This window comes from Geotrypetes seraphini, chromosome 1 (assembly GCF_902459505.1).
Source record: "Geotrypetes seraphini chromosome 1, aGeoSer1.1, whole genome shotgun sequence".
In the NCBI taxonomy this organism is placed as follows: domain Eukaryota; kingdom Metazoa; phylum Chordata; class Amphibia; order Gymnophiona; family Dermophiidae; genus Geotrypetes; species Geotrypetes seraphini.
This window is the reverse complement of record NC_047084.1, coordinates 222,850,424-222,874,879: the sequence shown is the minus strand read 5'-3', so window position 1 is coordinate 222,874,879 and position 24,456 is coordinate 222,850,424. Positions and strand designations below refer to the sequence as shown.

Sequence of the window (24,456 nt, the reverse complement as noted above, 5' to 3'; positions counted from 1 at the left end):
AGTAAGTCTTAACAGAGATTTCGGCAGTTGGAACCCAAGCACAGTACCGGGTAAAGCTTTGGATTCTCGCCCAGAAATAGCTAAGAAGAAAAAAAAAAAAAAAAAAAATTTTTAAATTGAATCAGGTTGGGCAGACTGGATGGACCATTCGGGTCTTTATCTGCCGTCATCTACTATGTTACTATGTTACTATCCTAAATTGGAACAATTTGAGAATTTTAATAGGAGGCTAAATTTACGGTTACTAAATTTTCCAAAATCACCAACTCTAAATCCTCTTGACTACTTTAAAAAATACTTAATGGAATTCCTCAAAATTCCTCAATAAGCTATTCCTCCTATTAACAAAATATATTATATTCCCAGTGCTATGACTAAGGTTGCTGAAGGAGGAAATTTGGTAGTGGAAAAAAACTCGACTGCAATGTTGGAGGAATCCCTCTCTGATGTTAAGGAAAGGGGGACGCTTTTAGTCTCCTTCGTATCTGAACAAGATTTATATCTGAACAAGATTTAAACCTTATAATGAAACTTTATTTTCAGAATTCACACCAAGATTTTTCTAGACAAAGAAAGAAATTGGATTTATCCGGATGTATCTAAGATAACACAAGATCGCAAAAAAGAATTCCTTTCTATGCGTGATGAAACAAAAAGTTTGGGGGCTTCCTATCTTTTGGCATATCCCTGTAAATGTTTGATTCGTTACCTGGGGATTAAGTACACTTTCTTTTTACCATCACAATTGAGAGCCTTTCTAGACCTTAAAAAGATCTCTGGAGATTTGTAATGTATATGATCAGCTGGATTTAAAAGATAAGTGGGGTTGTTAAGAGTAGTCAGCTTTCCTAATAATCAGGTTTCTTGTTTTATTTCTCTCCATGGAATTAATGGATCTCTCCTTTCCCTAAATTTGTGGTCTAAGAAAGATAATAATTGAAATGCCACATTTACAATGTTGTTTCTTTTTGATGCTTTTTACTTTCTGTATTTCTGCAACAAGTGTATTACTTGTGATATTTTTTCCAAATTAATAAAATAAAGATAAAAAAACAAAACAAAACAAGAGGGACAGCTACTGCTCCAAAGTAGGTGAGCAGGGTGCAGGATGGCAGGAGAGATAGTAGGAGAAAGCCTGTACTTGGGAAGGGGATACAGGAGGTAAGGAAGAGAGAAGGAAGAAGCTGAATATGGGGAGAGAAATGAAACAGAGAAAAGATGCTGGGCATGGAGGGAGCATAGGAACAGGGACACAAAGGGGGCACTACTGGAGAGGAGAATAGGGACAGGGACACAGAAGAGAGATGCTGGATATGATAGATAAGGGATTCAGAGAGAGGATGGATGGTGGACAGGGGAAACTAGGGAAACATGCAGGGCTAGGGGGGCCCTGATGTAGAAGTACACGGAGGGAGGGAAGGGGGGGGGGTTCAAAGAGATGTGCATATACTGGAATGGGGGAGGGAGGGGGAAGAAATAATGGGTCTAAAAACAGAGGAGAGGAGAGATGGACAATGGGATTTAGGGAGGGAAGGAACAGAAAGGGAGAGAAGTTGGACACAAGGAATGGTGTGGAGGGGGGTGGGCTAGAGATACTGGATAGGAGGGTAGTTGGGAAGAGAAAGGGAGAGCTGGTGGATCCTGAGGTGGCGGAGAAGGAGGGAGAGATGCTGGATGAAAGTGTAGTTGAGAAAAGGAGAGATGGTAGATCTGATAATGGTGGGGTCCATCGCTGCAGCTGCAAGGGGATAGAGATGAAAAAAAGGAAAGATACCAGACCTCCAGTGGAGGGAAGGGAAACAGAAGGGGAGGACAGAGATGGAAGATGGATGGTTAGCACGAAGAAAGAAGGAGACTCTGGCAAATGAGTTATCAGAAGACAACCAGAGCCTGGGACCAACATGACTTGAAAAATGACCAGACAACAAAAGGTAGAAAAAATAATTTTATTTTCTGTTTTGTGATTACATTATGTCAGATTTGAAATGTGTATCCTTCCAGAGCTGGTGTTAGACCGCAAACATGAGCTAGAATTTAACAGAGAAGAGGAAAAATATTTTTTGTTTGTTTATTTTGTTTACACCACAGCACCAGTGTGGGTAGGAGAGGGCAAAAGGGGTGAAGAGGCTATAAAATAAACCCACCAGGATGTTTGAAAAAAACACCCAATTGGGCAGGAAAATTATAGGCTGAATTGAATCAAAATATTTTTTCCTGAATCGGGCAGCACTACTGCATAGATTTACTTGCTGGTATTTGCAATATATAAGAACTGAATTGTATAATATGAACATTTTGTAAATTTATTTCTTTGATTAATAAATTTCTTTCTACTACTGACAGCTTTGAAGACATTTGTGTCACCTTGAAGAAAGAGGGGTACTCTAAAGTAAATGCTGTTTCAGAACTTGAGGGCTATGCCTTCTGTGCGGATGAACACTGTCCAGATGTACTTGTCTTTCCTCCTCACCTCAGAGAGGAGCTTAACAATTTACAGCTGTACACAGAGCATAAACTTATGTTACAGGTGAGCCAACCATGATGAATTTGTTTCTTTCAGAAACTCATATATATTGTAAAAATGAGTACACAGCACATACTCACTAGAGGTTAGTCTTGTCAAACAAATCTGATCAATTTCTTTGACTGGATGACCAGATAGAGGGCGAGTGCTAGAAGTGGTGTATTTAAATTTTAGCAAAACTTTTAACAGTGTTCCACACAGGTGTCTAATAGCGTGCCTTCGGGATGGGCTCAAAAATGACAGAGGATAGTGATCAGTAGAGACACTCTGAGGAAAGGGATGTTAACAGTGATGTGCATAAAGGTTCAGTTCTTGGGCCTGTTCTTTTTAACATTTTTGTAAGCGATATTGCTGAAGGGCTTTCTGGTAAGATGATGCCAAAATGTGCAATAGAATAGACACCTTTGATGGTATGGAAAACATGAGGAGTGAAGCTTGATGAATGGTCTGAAAGTTTAATGCTAAAAAATTCAAGGTCATGCATTTGGGCTGCAGAAATCTGAGGGAACAGTACAGTTTAGGGGGTTTAGGAAAAAGTAGGCAGTGATGGAAGCACACTGTCTGAATTCAAGAAAGCATGGGACCAGGCACATGGATCTCTTAGGGAGAAGAAGATAATGTAAGTTTAATAAAATGTAAGGATGGTCGCACCCCCACAATGTTAGGTTGGAGGGGTTATGTTTGACACGGCCTTACACTCCGCGTCCCATTAAGGATAGAATCAAATAAGAAGCACAGCCAGGGGTGATTATATAAAGAATATATTATAGAAATAGTCTTACAGAAAAGCAATATTTATAATCATTACAATTAAGCATTACAATTAAATAGAGAACATAGCAGTTTCCCTGCCTTACAGAGTTCAGAGGAAAAGAGAGACATAGAAGCCTGCAGTTCTAGAGAGAGCCAGAGAAAGAAAGAAAGAGAGAGAGAGGGCCAAGACCCCTCTCCTGATAGCTTGATAGAAAAAGAGATATTGATAGCTCCATAGAAAAAGAGACCTATTGATAGAGCAGAGAGCAGGCTTTTATACCTTGGAATCTTATTCTGACTAGAGAAAATATTGTATTACATTAGTGATTTTTATTCCGCTTGTGCCTTGCGGTTCAAAGCGGATTACATAAGAAGAGAGCTGGACATTTCCAGGAGGGTACATGACATTGGAGAATACAGATTGAGGGTATAGACTTAATGACAGAGTGAGGGTGTAGACATAATAACAATGGAAGATAAATCAGGTTACATTACTATACATATCAAATATTCTGTTTCCATACTTTGGTAGGTAATCGGTTTCGGTAGGGTGAATTAGGTTCCAGGTATTTTTTTTTATTTATTTATTATTTTTTTATATGTATTTTTTGTCGATTGATGGTATGGTGCCAGGGAGTGAGCAAACCTGGTTGGTGGAAGAGGAGAGGGAGATTAGGTAGATTGTAAATACTTTTTGAAGAGCAGCGTTTTGATTTCTTTACGGAATGCTTTGAAGTCAGATGTTGAGGTTAACAATCTAGTGATGGAGGGTTCGAGTTTTGCTGCATGCGTTGCTATGAGGTTATCATAAAGCTTTTTACGATGAGTGCCATTGAGTGGTGGATATGAGAATGGTGTCAGTGTTCTTCTTATTCTGGGTGGAAGGTTACGGTTTAGGCGATCGTTTAGATAGGCAGGTGCAGTACCGTTGAAAACTTTGAAGATTAGACAGTACAGTTTGAATTGAATTCTGGCTTTAATCGGTAGCCAATGTGAGTCTAGGTAGGCGTTGGTGATGTGGTCATATTTTCCGAGGGAGTAGATTAGTCTGAGAGCTGTGTTCTGAATGGTCTGTAGTTTTTTGATCATGTTTGTAGGGCATGGTAGATATAGGATATTGCAGTAGTCCACAAGACCTAGTACCAGGGATTGTACAATGATCCTGTAGTGTTCTTTGTCAAAGAATTTCCTTATTTTTCTTAGGTTGCGCATTGTGAAGAATGCTTTTTGGGTAGTTTTGTTGATTTGAGTCTGCATAGTGCAGCATCTGTCTATCAGCACTCCCAGGATTTTGAGGGAGGTTTGGATTGGGTATTTGATTGCTTTAATTTCCAGGTTTGTTATGGATGGGTTTTTGTCTGTTTCGAGCATTAAGAATTTGGTTTTGTCCGAGTTTAGTTTTAATTTGTGATTTGTCATCCATTTTTCTACTTCGTTCAGTATTGTTTCCAGGTGTCCTGTTGAGGTGTGGTCTTGGGTTTCGAAGGGGAGGAGAATAGTTATGTCGTCTGCGTAGCTGAATGATGTTACTTTTAGGTTGTCAAGAGTGGTACCAAGGGAGGAGATGTAGAGATTGAATAGAATGGGTGAAAGTGGAGATCCCTGCGGGACTCCGCATGGATTCGACCATGGGTTAGATTTCATATCGTTTATCTTAACTCTGTAGGTTCTTGTTTTAAGGAATCCTTGGAACCAGTTGTAAACCACCCCTGAGATCCCTATTGCATCAAGTATCTGGAGTAGTATGGTATGATCAACTAGATCGAAGGCGGCGGAAAGATCTAGTTGGATAATTAGGATCCTGTGTCCTTTACTGAGGTGTTGTCGGGCTATGTCCAGTAGTGTTGCTAGTAGTGTTTCCGTGCTGTGGTGAGATCTAAATCCTGATTGAGATGAGTGAAGTATATTGTGGTCAGCTAGGTAGTTGGTGAGGTATTGAGCCACAAGTCCTTCAATCAGCTTGACATATAATGGGATCGAAGCGATAGGTCTATAGTTGGTAGGTGTGTCTACTGGACCTTTTTGGTCTTTCAGTAAGGGTGTGATTATGATCTCTCCAAGATCTTGTGGAAATTGGCCTTCTATGAGAGTGCTTTGTATCCACTGCGTGAGGCTGGTTTTGAATTTATGGGAGGCATTTGTGAGTAGATACGATGGGCAGTAGTTCAAGTCGCATGAGGTGTGGCTGTATTTTTTATATAGTCGGTTCAAATCAGGCCATTGTAGAGTTGGGAAGGTGGTCCATGTTCTGTCTGCAGTTATGGCTTCTTCCATTGTGGGGGTTGTTATTAACTCGTCGAGTGTGGTAGTTAAGTTGTTGAAGGTTGTTCTGATTTTGATGATCTTGAGTTTGAAATGGTCTGCTAATTGGTGAGCTGTTGGTGTTTTATTGCCTTGAGTGGCAAGGAATGGGTTTGTGTCCGTAAGTTTTTTTACTAAGTTGAAGAGTGTTTTTGTGTCGGAGTTGTTTGTGCCAATTAGTTTAGTGTAGTATGTTTTGCGCTTTTCCTTAAGTTTGATGTTATATAGTTTGATTTGGGTTCTCCATGCGGATTTGGTTTGGTCATTTCTCTTTTTTCTCCAAGATCTTTCAAGTTGCCTGCAATGCCTTTTTAGTAGGTGGAGTTCGGAGTCGAACCACTTGTCTGAGGGTCTGCAGGTTCTGTGTTTGGTTTTTTCTGGGGCTAGCTCGTTCAAGGTTGCTTCACTTAGGGTGCGCCAGTGGTTTATGAAGTCCGTAGGGTCAGTGGGGTCGATTTCAGGGTCCACTTTTTCCCAGAATGTGGCTGGTTCAATTTTCTGTCTAGATTTGAAGGTTGTTTTTTGGGGCATAGGTTTTATGTTATTTTGAGGCCAGTTGATTGTGAAGGTGTATTTGTGGTGGTCTGACCAAAGAGAGGGATGCCAGGTACCATTGGTGATGTGAATATTTGGTGTGTGGAGGTTATGCGGCGTGAATGCTGCTATATCCAGTTGGTGGCCTTTTTCATGCGTGGGTTCCGGATTGAGGATCTGGTAGGATAAGGCGTCGAGGTATGAGAGTATTTCGTTTGCTTGTTTGGATGTGTGGTCTTCGAGGTGGAGATTGATGTCTCCTAGGAGCAAGTTGTATGTGGAGGATAGAGAGTTCTGGAATAAGAATTCTTCGAGATCAAGTCTTGAGGTGTTCCATTTTCCTGGAGTGATGTAGCATAGCAGACAGTTCAAGGTGCCTGTAAGTGTGTTGTCGGAGAGTTGGCATACAAGAAGGTCTAAGTGAGGGGTTGATTGTTTGTGTAGCACTTTTAGGTTGAGATTGTTTTTTACTAGAATCGCTAGTCCTCCCCCTCGTTTGTTTTCTCGACATACCATCTCTAGTTTGTAACCTTTGGGGCAGAATTCGGTTATGCATGGGTCTGAGTTGGATGTTAGCCAGGTTTCGGCTAGGAAGAGACAGCTTAGTTGTTCTTTGATTATCCAGTCTTTGATTAGATTTGCTTTTGGGCCTATTGATCTTATATTCATGTAGGCACAGGCTAATGAGGTGTGTTTTGTGTTGGAGTTAAGGTTGCAATTGAGGTAGAGGATATTTTTTGCTGGTGTTTGTTGTTGTTGTGTGGTGGTCTTGTGCTTTGGTGGAGGTCGTTTTCCCCAGACGGTGGGAATGTGTTCTTGGCTGGTCAGTGGGCAGGATGTTAGGGTTCTGGTGGTGTGGATTTTTCTGGGTGGGTGTGGTTGTCTGAAGGTTTTTGTCAGAATTGGGATGGGTGATAGGTGATATCCTGTGGTTTGCCAGTTTGAAATGAGTAGTGAGAGTATTAGGAGGGCAAGTATGATTTTGTATGCGTGATTTTCCATTTTGTTTGTGGGGTGGAAGATTCTTTGGATCTGGTATCTCTTTGGTTAGAGTTGTGGCAATGGTGTTGGTGGTTTTGAGTGTATTTTTTTTTTTTTTTTGTAATAGTAATCAGGCACGGAAGAGGATGGAGAGAGATTCTAATCGCTCTCCTCTCTGGTGAGGTGATCGCCTATGTGTTTAGACTCTGGCTTGTGGTGGCGTAAGAGGAGTCTGGTCCCTCGCAGGTCGGGGAGAGGGGCGGAGCAGGGCTCCCACGCTGCCTCTCCTCTGCTGGGCTCTGGGCTCTGTGGCAAAAGGCTGCGCTGCTGGGAAGAGGAGTCTGGTCCCTCGCAGGTCGGGGAGAGGGGCGGAGCAGGGCTCCCACGCTGCCTCTCCTCTGCTGGGCTCTGGGCTCTGTGGCAAAAGGCTGCGCTGCTGGGAAGAGGAGTCGGGTCCCTCGCAGGTCGGGGAGAGGGGCGGAGCAGGGCTCCCACGCTGCCTCTCCTCTGCTGGGCTGTGAGAAAAAAGATGTCCGCGCTGCTGGGAGTGGAGTCGGGTCCCTCGCAGGTCGGGGAGAGGGGCGGAGCAGGGCTCCCACGCTGCCTCTCCTCTGCTGGGCTCTGGGCTCTGTGGCAAAAGGCTGCGCTGCTGGGAAGAGGAGTCGGGTCCCTCGCAGGTTGGGGAGAGGGGCGGAGCAGGGCTCCCACGCTGCCTCTCCTCTGCTGGGCTGTGAGAAAAAAGATGTCCGCGCTGCTGGGAGTGGAGTCGGGTCCCTCGCAGGTCGGGGAGAGGGGCGGAGCAGGGCTCCCACGCTGCCTCTCCTCTGCTGGGCTCTGGGCTCTGTATCTCCCAGTATCTTTCTGTTTAGAACTTGCAAACTGTTTGAGACAATGGTCAATTTAATTGACAAAGGAGAGTGTGACATCTGCAAGCATGGTGATGGGATTAAGTCTCTGGCTTGATCTGTGCACCATTGTCCTAAGCACCCTCTTAATCAGACATTAACACCTTTTAGCTAGTCATGATTCAATCAGGGAAACTTAAAACATATCAGGGATACTTAACACAGTCTCCCTGCACGAAGGGTCTATCTGCCTTCCCATGCCAGGGTCAGATTGATATAATTTCCCATAAGCCTCTAGGCTGACATATAGTAGATGCTACAGATGGGCAGACTGAATGAGCCATTTGGCCTTTATCTGCTGTCATCCTATATAATAAAACCCTAAGCGCGCATGCGCACTTAAGGTTTCATGTTCCCTGCTGCCATGGTGTGTGATCCGTGGCCGTGTTCCATTTTAGAACCTGGCGGCAGGGAACACTTGCCATTCCCCTCCTTCCGCCCTCATTCACCAGCTTTCTCCCAGCGGTGCCAGAGCCGCATCATTGCCACCCAAATGCCGGCCGCGGTGGCCGCCGCTGCTGTGAAACTGCCCAGTAATGCTGCCGGCGCCGCTCTTCAAAGGAGCCTGGTGAGGATAGCGGCCGCCTGTAGCAAACTTCGCAGGCCGCTCAGCACCTCAGTAGCACGTTTCCTCTGATGTACACGATCGCATCAGAAGAAACTTGCTACTGAGGTGCATAGCAGCCTGTGAGGTTCGCTACAGCTGGCTGCTATCCTCACCAGGCTGCAAATGAATATGCTGGACAGGGGGAGCAGGTAAGGGGTGCTGATGGGCCGGGGAGTAGGGAAGAGGGACAGGGGAGGCACAGAAGAGCTGCTGATGGACAGGGGAACAGGAAAGAGGGACAGGGGGAGCACAGAAGAGGTGCTGATGGACCGGGGGGAAGGGAAGAGGGACAGGGGAAGCACAAAAGAGGTGCTGATGGACGGGGGAACAGGAAAGAGGGACAGGGGAAGCACGGAAGAGGGGCTGATGGATGGGGGAGCACAGAAGAGGTGCTGATGGACGGGGAGCAGGGAAGAGGGACAGGGGGAGCAGGGGGAGCAGGGAAGAGGGGCTGATGGATGGGGGAGCAGGGAAGAGGTGCTGATGGATGGGGGAGCAGGGAAGAGGGACAGGGGGAGCAGGGAAGGGATGCTGCTGGACATGGGGGACATAAAAGGAAGGGAGAAAGGCTACTGCTGGACAGGGGGAGCTGGCAAGGGGTGGTGATGGACAGCGGAGGAAAAAGAGACAGAAAGAAAGAAAGAAAGAAAGACAGAAAGCAGCCAAGGAGAGAGAGAGAGAGAAAGACAGACAGACACATCTATTCTAGCACCCGTTAATGTAACGGGCTTAAAGACTAGTGTTTCTATATTGTATAAAGCTTCCTTGCTGTGAATACTTAGTTCTTTAACTTCCTTCAAGGTCACTAGATTATTGTGCACTGGATTGTGACATTCTTCTAAAACAGTGTTTACCAAAATTAAAAATGAAGTCACCATGTTTAAAAATTGGGTATTCCTTGTCTGGGGCTGTACTGTTCTGATTGAGTGGGTGTTATTCCATCATACCATAGAAACATGATGACAGATAAAGGCCAAATGGCCTATCCATAACATCCACTATCTTCTCCTCTCCCTAAGAAATCCCACGCATCTACCACCCTTTCTATAAAAAAAAAGTATTTCCTTAGATTACTCCTTAGCCTATCGCCTCTGAACTTCATCCTATATACCCTCTCATTCTGGAAATTCCTTTCAAATGAAAGATTTGCCTTGTGCCACATAGGTTTATTTAAATGTCTATCCAAGTTTTATTAAATTTTCTACCCCACACCAAGGGTCATAGCCTTCTGGGTGGCTTAGTCTAAAAACCAACTAAATAATTTAAATAGTCTAAAAAAAAAGGAAATAGTAGAAGGTGAAATGGATAAATTAGTTTCATTTGATAGTCTGAATGTATCAGAGTTTCTTGAATCTTCTAAAGACATAATAGATAAACGAGCAATGCTCCTGGTGGCCTTCAAGACAGAGTTAGAGAAACAGGCTATTTTGAAATTATACTTTGTGAAAAAGCAAGACCTGTTTTGTGGCCAACGGGTAATAATTTTTCCTGATATCTCTACACAGAGTCAGTTTAAAAGGGGGCAGTTCCTACTGCTAAATCCGAAGATCTTGGCAGTTGGAGCGTCCTTCTTTTTAAAATTTCCATGCAAGTGCCTTATCTCGTATGGAAGCGATAAATATGTGTTTTTCGATCCAGTCCAGTTGGAAGATTTTATCAAGGAGATTCTCGGTGAATTAGTAAGTTTCAGTGCTTTTATGTCCGCCAATATTTCCCCAGATGAAATAGGGGCACTCAGCACCTCTCATTGGTCTCTGGACAACTGAGGTAAAACTAGTCCCTGGAAAAAGGTGTCCCTGTCCTGCTCGTGAAATGAGCATTTAGAATATAAGACTGTTGTTGAATCTGCACCTCAGAAGTGTATCTCGTGCCCTATGCATCTTTAATGGGCAGGATGATCTGACATTTTCGATAGGGATGCACCAGCATAGCCAAAAGCTGCCCTGTTCCCCCTTCCCCCCAACCTATATAGCTTGTAATGTTGATAATAAATATTCCTGGATGCTCTTTGAGTGAGGATAAGATCTATTTGTTGCCTCACCTCTTTCAAGCGGTCTTTATCTGCCACACTCAAAGTAGCCACAGGGTTCCCCCGCAGGGAGGCCAACTCCTGAGAGAGAGACAGAAAGGCCGCACCCTGTGCCTGCTTCCGTCCTGAAACGTATACAATAATAAACCCCCTGAAAACCGCCTTAGAAACCTCCCAAAAAATACCTGATCTACATCTGGAGTCTGGTTATGCTGAAAGGATGATAAACTCCCTGAGAACCACCTTAGAAGCCTCCCAAAAAACTACCGGATCTACATCTAGAGTCTGGTTATGCTGACAGTAATCCAGATCGCGATATAAATGAGTTGGAAAGCGCCAGGTGCGCTCTTTAGGGTCTAAAGTGATCTGGAAGGCTAGAACTATCGGAGAATGATCAGATAACAGCACATCTTGTATATGTACAACTACCACCCGTGGGGGGGGGAAGCAGGATAGGTGAATCCAGCAGGTAATCCAGGCGAGAAGAAACACCATTCGGGTGAGAGACGAAAATGTAAGTGCATTCATTGGGGTACATGATCCGCCAGATATCTAGTTAAACCTAACTGTCCCTTCAAAAAGTTTACCCCTTTGGCTCCATGGTCCCTCGGACTTCTCATGGCTGGACCGCAATCCATGGAAGGATCAGCAGTGATATTGAAGTCTCCTCCTACTATAGGATGGTAGTCCTGGTACATCGTCAACTTCGCTAAGAGTTCAGAAAAAAATCTGGATTGGTCACACAAGTTCCTATATGCATTTCCACTGATCCCTCTTGTTGCAAAGACACTGTTCAAACTCAAGCAAGAACCAGCAACTGTGATCCTTATAGCTCCTCAGTAGCCAAGACAACCATAGTTTTCCCATCTACTTCACTAAGTATTAAAGATCCTATTCCGCTATATATCTTTCCATCTCTACTAACCCAGAACCAAGGTTCTCTTCTTCATTCCAATCTGCAGTCTCTACATCTAACAGCCTGGTACCTCTCAACATGCATGTAGAGGATTTCAATCTCTCTGCTCAAGTTGATGCTCATATAGCTGCTTCCAAAAAACCATCCACTCAATGATGCTACCACTTTAAGTGGACACGCTTTACCACATAGTGTAATCACCACCGGTTGAATCCTGATTCATGCTCACTTCCTTCAGTGTTAGACTACCTTCTATACCTTTCCAACTCTGGACTTAAAACCACCTTAGTGCTGTTGGTGCCTTCCATGTTCCTTCCAATAATAAACCTCCTAGTTACTCATCCATTAATTTCCAAGTTTATGAAAGGACTATGAACTCAAAACCTCTATTACACAGTTTTTTATCACGATAAAGTAGTTCTTTGAATGCATCTGAAATTTCTTCCTGGTCACGGAATTTCACCTTAATCAATTCATTGTGCTGCCTGTTTTTTCTCCAAAACCACATTCTCACTCTGGTGAAACTGCATTTCACACGTTGGACTGCAAACGTGCTTGGCTTAATATTTAGAACGAACTAAGCCGCATAAGACTTCTCAACTCTTCATCTCTTTCAGATTGGGAATTCCTATAACCAAATAAATTATTTCTACATGGTTGGTGGTTGGGAATTCCTGTAACCAAATGAATTATTTCTACATGTTTGGAGCAATGGCAGCCTCAGTAGCCTGTGTTCTACTCCCATTGAAGATATTTCTAAAGAAGCTACTTGGTCATCAGTTCCCACTACTGTCTGGAGACTTATTCCAGATGAGATGGTAGGTGCGGCCAAGCAGTTTTACAAAACTTATTTTCTACTAAAACGTCAGCTCTCCTTCCATCCCTTTCAGTTAAACTAGGGAGTACCACATGAGGAAACTACCGACCTGTGAGCCTCACATCGGTTCCAGGGAAGATAATTGAAACACTGATTAAAGATAACATTATACAACACTTGGAGGATCACAGTCTAATAAGGGCTAGTCAACACGGTTTCAGGAAAGGGAAGTCATGTTTGACAAATTTACTACAATTCTTTGAGAAGGTAAACAAACAAATGGATAGTGGAGATCCAGTGGATATAATTTACTTGGACTTCCAGAAAGCGTTTGACAAGGTCCCACATGCAAGGCTTATGAAGAAACTACTAAGCCATGGAATAGGAGGTGAAGTGCACAGATGGATCGGCAATTGGCTAGAAAACAGAAGGCAGAGGGTTAGCATAAATGGAAAATTCTCGGACTGGGAGAAAGTTACTAGCGGCATACCCCAGGGCTCGGTTCTAGGGCCTATCTTGTTCAATATTTTTATAAACGACCTGGAAGAGGAAACAACATGCAATATAATAAAGTTTGCAGATGATACAAAACTATCCCGGGTGGTTGGCTCCCAAAGGGACTGCGAGGACCTCCAGAAAGATCTGAACCAACTGGAAACGTGGGCGGCAAAGTGGCAGATGAACTTTAATACAAACAAATGCAAGGTGATGCATCTAGGAAAGAAAAACAAAGAACACGAGTATAAGATGTTGGGGGTGACATTAGAAACATAGAAACATAGAAATAGACGGCAGATAAGGGCCCACGGCCCATCTAGTCTGCCCACCTTAATGTCCCTCCCCTACCTTTGCCCTGTGAATAGATCCCATGTGCCGATCCCATTTGGCCTTAAAATCAGGCACGCTGCTGGCCTCAATCACCTGTAGTGGAAGACTATTCCAGCGATCAACCACTCTTTCAGTGAAAAAGAATTTCCTGGTGTCACCTCGTAGTTTCCCGCCCCTGATTTTCAACGGATGCCCTCTTGTTGTCGTGGGACCCTTGAAAAAGAAGATATCTTCCTCCGCCTCGATGCGGCCCGTAAGATACTTGAACGTCTCGATCATGTCCCCCCTCTCTCTGCACTCCTCGAGCGAGTATAGCTGCAATTTGTCAAGCCGTTTTTCGTATGGTAGATCCTTGAGTCCCGAGACCATCCGGGTGGCCGTTCTTTGCACCGACTCCAGTCTCAGCACATCCTTGCGATAATGCGGCCTCCAGAATTGCACACAGTACTCCAGGTGGGGCCTCACCATGGATCTATACAATGGCATAATGACTTCCGCCTTACGACTGACGAAACCCCTTCGTATGCAGCCCATGATTTGTCTTGCCTTGGACGAAGCCTGCTCCACTTGATTGGCAGACTTCATGTCCTCACTGACGATTACCCCCAAGTCTCGTTCTGCTACCGTTTTTGCTAGGATCTCGCCATTAAGGGTATAAGACTTGCATGGATTCTGGCTGCCCAGGTGCATAACTTTGCATTTTTTGGCATTGAAGTTTAGTTGCCATGTCCTAGACCATCGCTCCAGTAGGAGTAGGTCGTGCATCATGTTGTTTGGCACTGAATCTTCATCTGTTGTGCATTTGCCCACTACATTACTCAGTTTGGCGTCATCGCCGAATAATGTTATTTTACCTCGAAGCCCTTCTGCCAAGTCTCTTATAAAGATGTTGAATAGGATTGGGCCCAAGACTGAGCCCTGTGGTACTCCACTAATCACCTCCGTCATTTCGGAGGGGGTGCCGTTCACCACCACCCTTTGAAGCCTACCTCCAAGCCAGCTCCCAACCCATTTCGTCAATGTGTTACCTAATCCTATAGAACTCATCTTGCTCAGTAACCTGCGGTGTGGTACGCTATCGAATGCTTTGCTAAAGTCCAGGTACACGATGTCCAGGGACTCCCCAATATCCAGCTTCCCCGTTACCCAGTCAAAGAAGCTGATCAGGTTGGATTGGCAGGATCTCCCCTTAGTAAATCCATGTTGTCGGGGATCCCGTAGATTCTCCTCATCCAGGATCTTATCTAATTGGTGTTTGATTAGAGTTTCCATTAGTTTGCTCACTATCGATGTTAGACTCACTGGTCTGTAGTTTGCTGTCTCCATCTTTGAGCCTTTCTTGTGGAGTGGAGTGGAGTTCAGTGTGTTAGCCGTCCTCCAGTCCAACGGGACGCTGCCTGTACTAAGGGAGAGGTTGAAGAGCGCGGACAGTGGCTCCGCCAAGACATCACTCAGCTCCCTAAGCACCCTGGGGTGCAGGTTGTCCGGCCCCATTGCTTTGTTAACCTTGAGCTTTGATAACTCACCGTAGACACTGCTGGGCGTAAACTCAAAGTTACTAAACGGGTCAACTGAGCCAACCCTTGTTTGTAGCTGAGGGCCGAGCCCTGGCGCTTCTCGGGTGAAGACTGAGCAGAAGTATTCATTTAATAGTTGGGCTTTTTCCGAATCCTTTTCCACATAGTCTCCGTCTGGTTTCCTAAGACGTACAATCCCGCCTGAGTTTTTCTTCTATCACTGATATACCTGAAGAAGGATTTATCTCCCTTCTGGATGTTCTTTGCTAGAGACTCCTCCATGAGGAATTTAGCCTCCCTGACTGCTGTTTTGACGGCTTTTGATTTGGCCAGGTAGTCTGCTCTAGAGTCCTGCTTCCCTGATTGTTTGTAAGAGATGAATGCTTTTTTCTTCTCCTTGATCAGGTCTGAGATCTCCGCAGTAAACCACTGTGGCTTATTGTTCCTTCGCCGTTTACTTACTGATTTTACATAGCGGATTGTTGCTTCTTGTATGGTTGCTTTCAAAGTCGACCACATGTCTTCCACGTTATCGGTTTCTTCTTGGCTTTGTAGCGCCTGGTGAACGAAGTCTCCCATTTCTTTGAAATTTGTGTCCTTGAATTTGAGGACTTTGGTTAGTGTAGTAGATTTAGTGAAACCTTTCCTGATATTGAACCATACCATGTTGTGGTCACTGGAAGCCAATGTGTCGCCCACCGAGACCTCTGTGACACTTTCTCCATTGGTAAGTATCAGGTCCAGTATTGCCTGATCCTTTGTCGGTTCCAACACCAGTTGCCTGAGGCTTGCTCCTTTCATAGAGTTTAATAGCCTCCTGCTGCTGCCGGAAGCAGAGGTAAGTGTAACCCAATCCACATCAGGCATGTTGAAGTCACCTAGCAATACTGTGTCCCCACGCAAGGTGATATTTTCTATATCTTCGATTATTTCCATATCCAGGTCATCCTGTTGTCTTGGGGGTCTGTAAATTACGCCAAGATACAAGCATTTGTCCTTCCCTCTGGCCAAATTAACCCAAAGGGATTCCCCAGTATACTGGACATCTGAGATTCTCGTGACCTTAATGTCATCTTTAGTATAAATGCTACACCCCCTCCCTTCCTACCCTCTCTGTCCCGGCGAAGCAAGTTGTAACCCGGTATGACCATGTCCCACCCGTGGGAGTCTGTGAGCCAGGTTTCGGATATCGCCACCACATCCAGGTCGGCATTCCTTATTTCTGTTTCCAATTCCAGGATCTTGTTTCCTAAACTGTGTGCGTTGACGTACATAGCCCTCCATGTTATATTTTTGTTATGTCTCAGTGGGGATATTCCTGTTTGAGCTATTTGAACACCTTTAGCATTGTTTGTGTTATTTGTGCTTTCCTGAGGCTCAGAACCACAATGTGTACTCCCCATATACCCAGAACTACAGTGTGTACTCCCCCTAGACCCGGAATTACAATGTGACCCATAAATATGATGTGACCCTACTCCCGACTCAAAAGTGTGTGCACTCACCCCTGACCCAGAATTTCGGTGTCTACTTTCCTCAGCCTCATAAATGTATTGGCATTTTAGTTCGCCTGGTATGTTGTTTGTGCCTGTACCCTCCCCCGACTTACCTAGTTTAAAGCCCTGTGGAGTAGGCGGGCTAGGCGGTGTCCAAGGACATTTTTCCCTCTTCTGGTTAGGTGTAGCCCGTCGTGTCCCTGTAGTTCTTGCAATGCTTCTCCATGGTGCAGAAACCCGAAGTTCATCTCCTTGCACCATCCTCGCAGCCAGTCGTTCGCCCTTTGTATTCGATCCTCTCTGGCTCTGCCCTTGCCCCTCACTGGGAGAATCGAGGAGAAGACTACCTGCGCATCCATCCTCCTCAGCTTCTCCCCCAGGGCCCTGAAGTCTTCAGGTATGCTGTCCGGGCTGCTCCTTGCGGTGTCGTTGGTTCCGACGTGGATTAGAACCATGGGGAAGTGGTCTCGGGGCTTGATGAGTCTGTCAATGCAAGCAGTGACAGCCCGGATCCTGGCCCCTGGCAAACAGCAGACCTCTCTTAATTGTAGGTCTGGTCTGCAGATTGGTCCCTCGGTGCCCCTCAGCAGCGAATCTCCGATGACCACCACTCTGCGCTTCTTAGGGGTGGGCTGTACTGTTGATTCCGGAGTTGGAACCGTCTGCTGAACAACTACTTGTAGCTCTTTCTCCGGACCTTCCTGTAGCAGCTGATATCTGTTCCTCAGGGCGATATGAGGTGTCGATGTTGAGCTGTCCTGTATGGGGGAAAAAGAGACAGAGTTAGGTCCTCTGCATTTTCTTGTGGAGGAAGTCACCAACTGCCAGGAGTCAGCGTCTCCAACCACTTCCTGCATTCCGGTAGTTTGTCTCAAGGTGGCCGTTTTGGATGCTATGGGTGTTCCCAGGGTGGTCTTGTCAGGTTCCTGTTCAGCGATCTGAGACAGCTCCTGGATGACTCCATCGATGAAGGTCTCGTCGTCTCGGATGCTCCTTAAGCGCTGAACCTCCTCTCTCAGGCTCTTTAGCTCCATCAAAAGGCTTTCATCCGGTTGAACCATTACTTCTGTTTGCGTTGAGACTGTAGACATCTTTGAGGGGATGGCCTCGGTCTGTACAGAGACCTCTGCCCTCCGTCCTGGTTCTCCTTCCATCTGTACTCGGACCATAGCCATCCCCTGGGTGCTCTCGGTGACTGAACTGCCTGTTTTGATTGAAGTCTTGCTGCTTCTAGTCCTACCTGCCATTACAAAGGTTTATTGTTATTATTTCTTAATTTAAAATTTTATTTATTTATTTTTTTTTAGGATGTTTGTTAGGGTGGGGGCTGTTAGGTGTTGGTCAGTAAGTGTTGAGGGAGGGATAGAGGTAGTTAGTTAGTTCTTGGTCTGAGGGATGGAGTAGTTAGTTAGTTAGTTAGTAGTAGTAGTTAGTTAGTTAACAGTTAATTGTCAGTTAAGAACGTTTGTTTGTTAGTGTGCCTGTTTAGTGAGAAAGATTTAGTAGCTTGTTGGTGAGATAGAAAGTTGTAAGATTGAGAGTTAAAGACTTGGTAGAAAGTTGTAGATTGATAGTTAAAGACTTGGTAGAACGCTAAAGAAAGACTGAAGACAATTGATTAGTTAGCTAGTCTTATAAGTTGGGAGTCCGACTATAGTTGATAGCCCTTTCTTGATGCCCTTCTTGAGGCCCTTCGCGCCTTCGCCGCGCGCCGAACGGCTGCGCACCGTTGGCTCGTCCCCTTTTATGGGGGGAGTTTGGCTGGTGATGTCAGGGGTGGGCGGAGTTAGCTCTCGCCTCTTCCCCTGCTAGCACCGCCTTCTCTGCTCCTCTCTCTGCTTCTTCCTGCTAGCACACTCTCCGCTCACTGTTCTGCCATGTGCTCAGAACTCTGCTACCATGTGCTCAGGACTAGGCACAGCTCCTACAGTCTCCCTTCGGCTGGCCTTGCACATTAGCAAAATGCGAACAAGAAAGGGATTTGGGGGTACTGATTGACAGTACCCTAAAGCCATCAATACAATGTGCGGCCGCGGTGAAGAAAGCAAACAGGATGTTGGGCATAATTAAGAAGGGGATCACGAGTAGATCGGAAGATGTCATAATGCCACTTTATAGATCAATGGTCAGACCGCACTTGGAGTACTGTGTCCAGCACTGTTCTCCATACCTTAAGAAGGATATAACTTTGCTGGAGAAAGTGCAGAGGCGAGCCACGAAACTTGTCAAAGGAATGGAGCATTTGAGCTACAAAGATCGACTCAGGAAACTGGGACTGTTTACCCTCGAGAAGAGAAGACTGAGAGGGGATTTGATAGAGACTTTTAAAATATTAAAGGGATTTGATAAAATAGACCAAGAAGCAGCATTACTAACATTTTCAGATGTGACATGGACAAGAGGACATAGCCTGAAACTGAGTGGCAGCAGGTTCAGGACAAATGTCAGGAAGTTCTGTTTCACACAGCGCATGGTGGGTGCTTGGAATGCACCCCAGGAGGAGGTTGTGGAGGAGACTACTGTACTGGGATTCAAGCGCAAGTTGGATGCACACCTTCTTGCATATCATATTGAGGGATACAGTAAATCCGGGTTTCTAAATAGGAGTACCTAAATGGGCCGCTGCGTGTGCGGATCACCGGACTGGATGGACCTCGGTCTGATCTGGTGAAGGCATTTCTTATGTTCTTATGTTCTTATGAGAATATGCTGCCTGCTCGTCCTGGGATAAAGCACAGTTACTTACCTGTAACAGGTGTCATCCAGGGATGGCAGGCAGATATTCTCACATCCCTCCCACCTCCCCTGGTTAGCTTCTTAGCTTGTTTACAGAATTGAGATATCGCAAGCTAATGTTGAGTGGGAAGGCACTCGCACATGTGCACTGCAGACAGTCTCGAAGCTCTGTTAAAACTTAGTGACAGTACACTTTAGCACTGTCTATACTGGGCTCCATGGATGATGCCACCCACATGTGAGAATATCTGCCTGCTGTCTATGGATAATGCCTGTTATAGGTAAGTAACTGTGCTTTACAGACTGAGAACTGATTAAAAAATAGAAAGCAAGAGAGTAGGGTTAAATAGTCAATATTCTCAATTGAGAAGGGTAAATAGTGGGGTTCCCAATCTATACAGGCAATAAGAGAGAAAATTTTACTATGCTATTAGAATACTCTCTCTACAGTCAGTTCATTACTTTATGTTTATTATATGGTTTATACTGATGGAGGCAAAGTCATTGTCCTGAGCAGCTTTGAGAGTGTCTGTCTAGTTTGAGGAAAATGACATTGCTTCCATCTGCATTATAAACCATATAATAAACACAAAGTAATGAACTAGCTATAGAGAGCGTATTCTAATAGTATAAATAGTGGGGTTTTCCATCAGTTCTGTGCTGGGACCACTGCTTTTTAACATATTTATCAATGATTTAGAGATGGAAATAATTAGATAAATAAATATGCTGATGACACAAAGTTATTAGATTGCAAGAGGACCATTTGAGTCAGGACATCAAAATAGCAGATGATGTTTCATGTGAGTATGTGCAAAGTGATGCATGTTGGAAAGAGGAACACATAAGAACATAAGAAGTTGCCTCCGCTGAGGCAGACCAGAGGTCCATCTCGCCCAGCGGTCCGCTCTCGCGGCGGCCCATCAGGCCCACTGCCTGAACAGTGGTCTCTGACTAATTTTACCATTTACCTCTAATCCTATCCCTATAACCTTACCTCTACTCTTATCTTTACCCCTCAATCCCTTTGTCCTCCAGGTACCTGTCCAGACCTTCTTTGAAGCCCTGTAGCGTGCTTCTGCTTATCACAACCTCCGGTAGCGCGTTCCATGTATCCACCACCCTCTGGGTGAAAAAGAACTTCCTGGCATTTGTTCTAAACCTTTCCCCTCTCAATTTCACTGAGTGCCCCCTTGTACTTGAGGTTCCCCATAGTTTGAAAAATCTGTCCCTGTCCACTTTTTCTATGCCCTTCATGATCTTGAAGGTTTCTATCATGTCTCCTCTAAGTCGTCGCTTTTCCAGCGAGAAAAGCCCCAGCTTTTTCAGTCTGTCAGTATATGAGAGGTCCCCCATACCCTTTATTAGCTTAGTTGCTCTTCTCTGGACTCTCTCAAGTACCGCCATGTCCTTCTTGAGGTACGGCGACCAGTACTGGACACAGTACTCCAAGTACGTGCGCACCATTGCACGATACAGTGGCAGGATGACTTCCTTCGTCCTGGTCGTGATACCTTTCTTAATGATACCCAACATTTTGTTCGCTTTCCTTGAGGCTGTGGCGCACTGTGCCGACGCCTTCAATGTTGTGTCTACCATCACTCCCAGGTCTCTTTCAAGGTTGCTCACCCCTAGTGGTGATCCCCCCATCTTGTAAGTGAACATCGGGTTCTTTTTCCCAACATGCATGACCTTGCATTTCCCTATGTTGAAGCTCATTTGCCATTTTTTGGCCCACTCTTCCAGCGTTGTCAGATCTTTTTGGAGGTCTTCGCAGTCCTCCATGGTTTTGACCCTGCTGTATAGTTTAGTGTCATCTGTAAATTTAATAACCTCACATTTTGTTCCCGCCTCCAGGTCGTTAATAAATATATTGAACAGAAGCGGTCCCAGCACCGACCCCTGTGGAACTCCGCTCGTGACCCATTTCCAATCTGAGTAATGGCCCTTTACTCCAACCCTCTGTTTCCTGTCCGCCAGCCAGTTTTTGATCCATCGGTGGACCACCCCTTGCACCCCATGGTTCCATAGCTTCCTTAGCAGTCTTTCGTGTGGTACCTTGTTGAAGGCTTTTTGGAAGTCAAGGTAAATGATGTCTATGGATTCCCCTTTATCCACCTGGCTGTTTACCCCCTCAAAGAAGTATAATAAGTTTGTGAGGCATGACCTGCCCTTGCAGAAGCCATGCTGGCTTGACTTTAGCTGCCCATTGTTTTCGATGTGTTCCCAGATGCTGTCCTTAATTAGCACTTCCATCATCTTTCCCGGGACCGAGGTCAAGCTCACCGGCCTGTAGTTTCCCGGGTCTCCCCTTGAGCCTTTCTTAAAGATGGGCGTGACATTTGCTATTTTCCAGTCCTCCGGAATCTCTCCAGTTTTTAAGGATAGGTTGCATATCTGTCGAAGTGGCTCAGCTATTTCGTTCCTTAGTTCCTTGAGTACCCTTGGGTGAATGCTGTCCGGACCTGGCGATTTGTCGCTCTTTAGCCTGTCTATCTGCCTGAGGATATCCACCTTGCTCACCTCTAGTTGAACCAGATTTTCATCCTGATTTCCTTTTACGATCTTCTCGGGTTTCCGAATGTTGGTTGTGTCCTCCCTTGTGAAAACCGACATGAAGAACTCATTTAACCTGTCCGCTATCTCCTTTTCCTCTTTTACCACTCCCTTTCTGTCTCCATCATCCAAGGGTCCCACTTCCTCCCTAGCTGGTTGCTTCCCCTTGACGTACCTGTAGAATGATTTGAAGTTTGTTGCTTCCCCTGCCAGTCTTTCTTCATATTCTCTTTTTGCTTTCCTAACCACGATCCATAGCTACTTGATGCAGGGTTCCACGTTAGGAGTCACAGCCCAACAAAAGGATTTAGGTGTCATCTTTGAGGATACAGTACTTTGAAATAGCTCAGTGTGCAGTGGCAGCTAAAAAAGCAAATAGAATGTTAGGAATGGAAAACAAAGATGAGAATGCTATAATGCCCTTGTATCACTCAAACACTATGTGTAGTTCTGGTCGCCTGTATTGATTATTGTAATGCGCTCTTTAAGGGTATAACTAAAAAAGAAATAAGAAGACTCCAAATTATACAGAACACTGCAGTTAAGATCATATTTAATGCTAAGAAGTTGGACCATGTTACTCCCCTCCTTTATGAAGCTCATGGACTGCCGGTTGAACATAGAATCACATATAAAATTCTTTTACTAACCTTTAAAATTAGACAAAATAGTCAACCAGAATTTTCATTAATAACCTTCTTATTTCCTATATCTCTTCTAAGATTCTCAGATCTTCTTCTAAAAATCTGTTATCTGTTCCATCTTTGAAGATTATCAACACAATGAGGTCCACCATTTTCTCTGTCAGCGCTCCATCTCTTTGGAATAATATTCCGGTCCACTTACATGAAGAATCAACTCTTCACCATTTTAAGACAAATTAAAAAACATTTCTTTTTCTTGATGCTTTTGAGACCTAAATGCCCTTTTTAGGGCTACATAGTTTTATTCCCTCCCTTATTGTTCTTTCCCTATATGTTCTCTCTTTTACTTGATAAATTGTAGTTCTACTCTACAAAAAAGAAACCTGCACTGAATTGAATTTCTGCACCAGGAGAGTGTGTTCTATCGAGCAGCGGTGATCTTTCCCATATCTGAGGACATTATTGAGATAAGTGCAGGTTTCTTTTTTGTCACAAGTATTTCTATTTAATGAGATTTTACTCATATATTTAAACATTTACTGCACTTTAATGGAGTTTTTCTATGACCGAGGATGTGCTCTCTATGACAACTTAGTAATTGTCATAGTAGTTTCCCGAGTTGTCTCTCGGGGAACACTGAGGTCTTTTCTCCGTATTAGGACCCTGCTCTAACTAGTCTCAGATAGTGGGATATATTGAGTGAATACCTTTTGGTGATATATACCATTTGTTTGGTATTCTGATTTTTTTGCTTCTAATCATGTCATAATTTTATATATGCCTATATTTGTATTTTTAATGTTTTTATCAGTGTCCCCTGATGAAGGCATTTTGATTACTCTGAAACTTGGATCCTAGTTGGAACTATATTTATGAATAAAGATCTTGGGACTACTTTTATGAATAAAGATCTTCTTATTGGTTGAATGGACATCTACCTTGCCTTTTATTGGACTGACTACACTTTAACACCAATGTCCTCCAGGACTCAAGATCAAGAGTGCACTAGAAACCAATGTTCCCAGAAACTTATAAGCATAAGTCTACGCTTATTCATGTGTGTTCTGCCACGTATCTTTCTAATAAGGGTGTAAAAGTAACCTCCAAGAAAAGCATCAGAGTAATATAATCCTTTATTGCATAAACATCAGATAATCACCAAATGGTGCAGATTTCAGATAATATACATGATAGAAGCAGAGGATATCTATATACACAGAATAGAAAACATCACCATGTCTGCCACGTTCCGCCTGATTCTGATCGGGAATTTGAGCGATCAATAGGTTGGTACAGTACATAGTTCCCAGGGCCATAGCTGAATTCGAAGTCTAAGATGTGACTCTCAGTCTTATATAACACAGAAAGTGCTAAATTTTACCAGGCTGTCTCTTTCTCACAGACACTGCTGCTTCTGCAGTAACAACAGGTGTCTCCCTTATCACAGATGGAATGTGCTCAAACCCTCCCTAACTGCAGTACCATGAGAAACCTTCCTCGGACCTTCCCCAGCAAGACATGAAACAGTTCAGGAGATATAATGCAAGTGGAAAACAACTTGCTCTCACGAAAGTTAGTTGAAAGGCTGCCTAAATGTTTGGCACAGATGTAAGACAAGGATTGCAGCTAAAAAGCAAGCAGACATGAAGATTCACATATAGTAGCCAAAGTGGCCACATATGCCATACCCTGGCCAGCCATGGGCATAACATTGTGCTTCTAGTGAGCCTAGCCACAGTTCTGCCTTTTCAACTTCCACCCCATCTTATCGGAGGTTGACGCACTTACTGCCACCAACGTTGGACTGTCATCACCACTGACACTTGAGATTTATGGGTGGTGAAGAAAGGGCACACTCTTCATCTGTGAGAAATTGCTCCAAACAAACCATCAAGAGTCCTCTTTCATTTCTCAGCAAAGAATTTCCCCATTCTTCAGTAACTTTTGGCCTTCTGCAACTCAATGCATTCGGACCAGTACCTGCTCAGCAGAAGGACCAGGGGTTCTACTCCAAGTATTTCCTCATATCGAAGAAGATTGGAGATCTACGACAGATTCTTGCCATCTGTGCTTTCAACAAATATTTATCCAAGGAAAAATTCCACATGCTTTCCTCATAGAAAAGAACAACTGACTTTGCTCTCTGGATCTCAAGGAAATGTACATACATATTTCCATTCTTCCAGCCCACATCCAATACCTGCGCTTTCAAATAGGCTGGCATCTCCTCCAATTCAGGATGCCTTAGGCCTAGCATCAGCACCCTGCTAGCTGTAGCTAAGGGAAGCTTCCAAACCTGGGCAGCTGTAGCT

The 24,456-nt window shown here is 44.4% G+C and overlaps 1 protein-coding gene across 2 annotated transcripts in view; it reads left to right on the top strand.

Moving 5' to 3' along the window:
• Positions 1-24,456, top strand: part of NSUN7 (NOP2/Sun RNA methyltransferase family member 7) — a 139,311-nt gene that overhangs the window by 51,377 nt on the left and 63,478 nt on the right. For both annotated transcript variants that reach the window (XM_033946886.1, XM_033946896.1), the window contains one exon: positions 2,344-2,527. In XM_033946886.1, the coding sequence (XP_033802777.1) occupies positions 2,344-2,527 (184 nt within the window). The remainder of the gene's footprint in view (positions 1-2,343; positions 2,528-24,456) is intronic.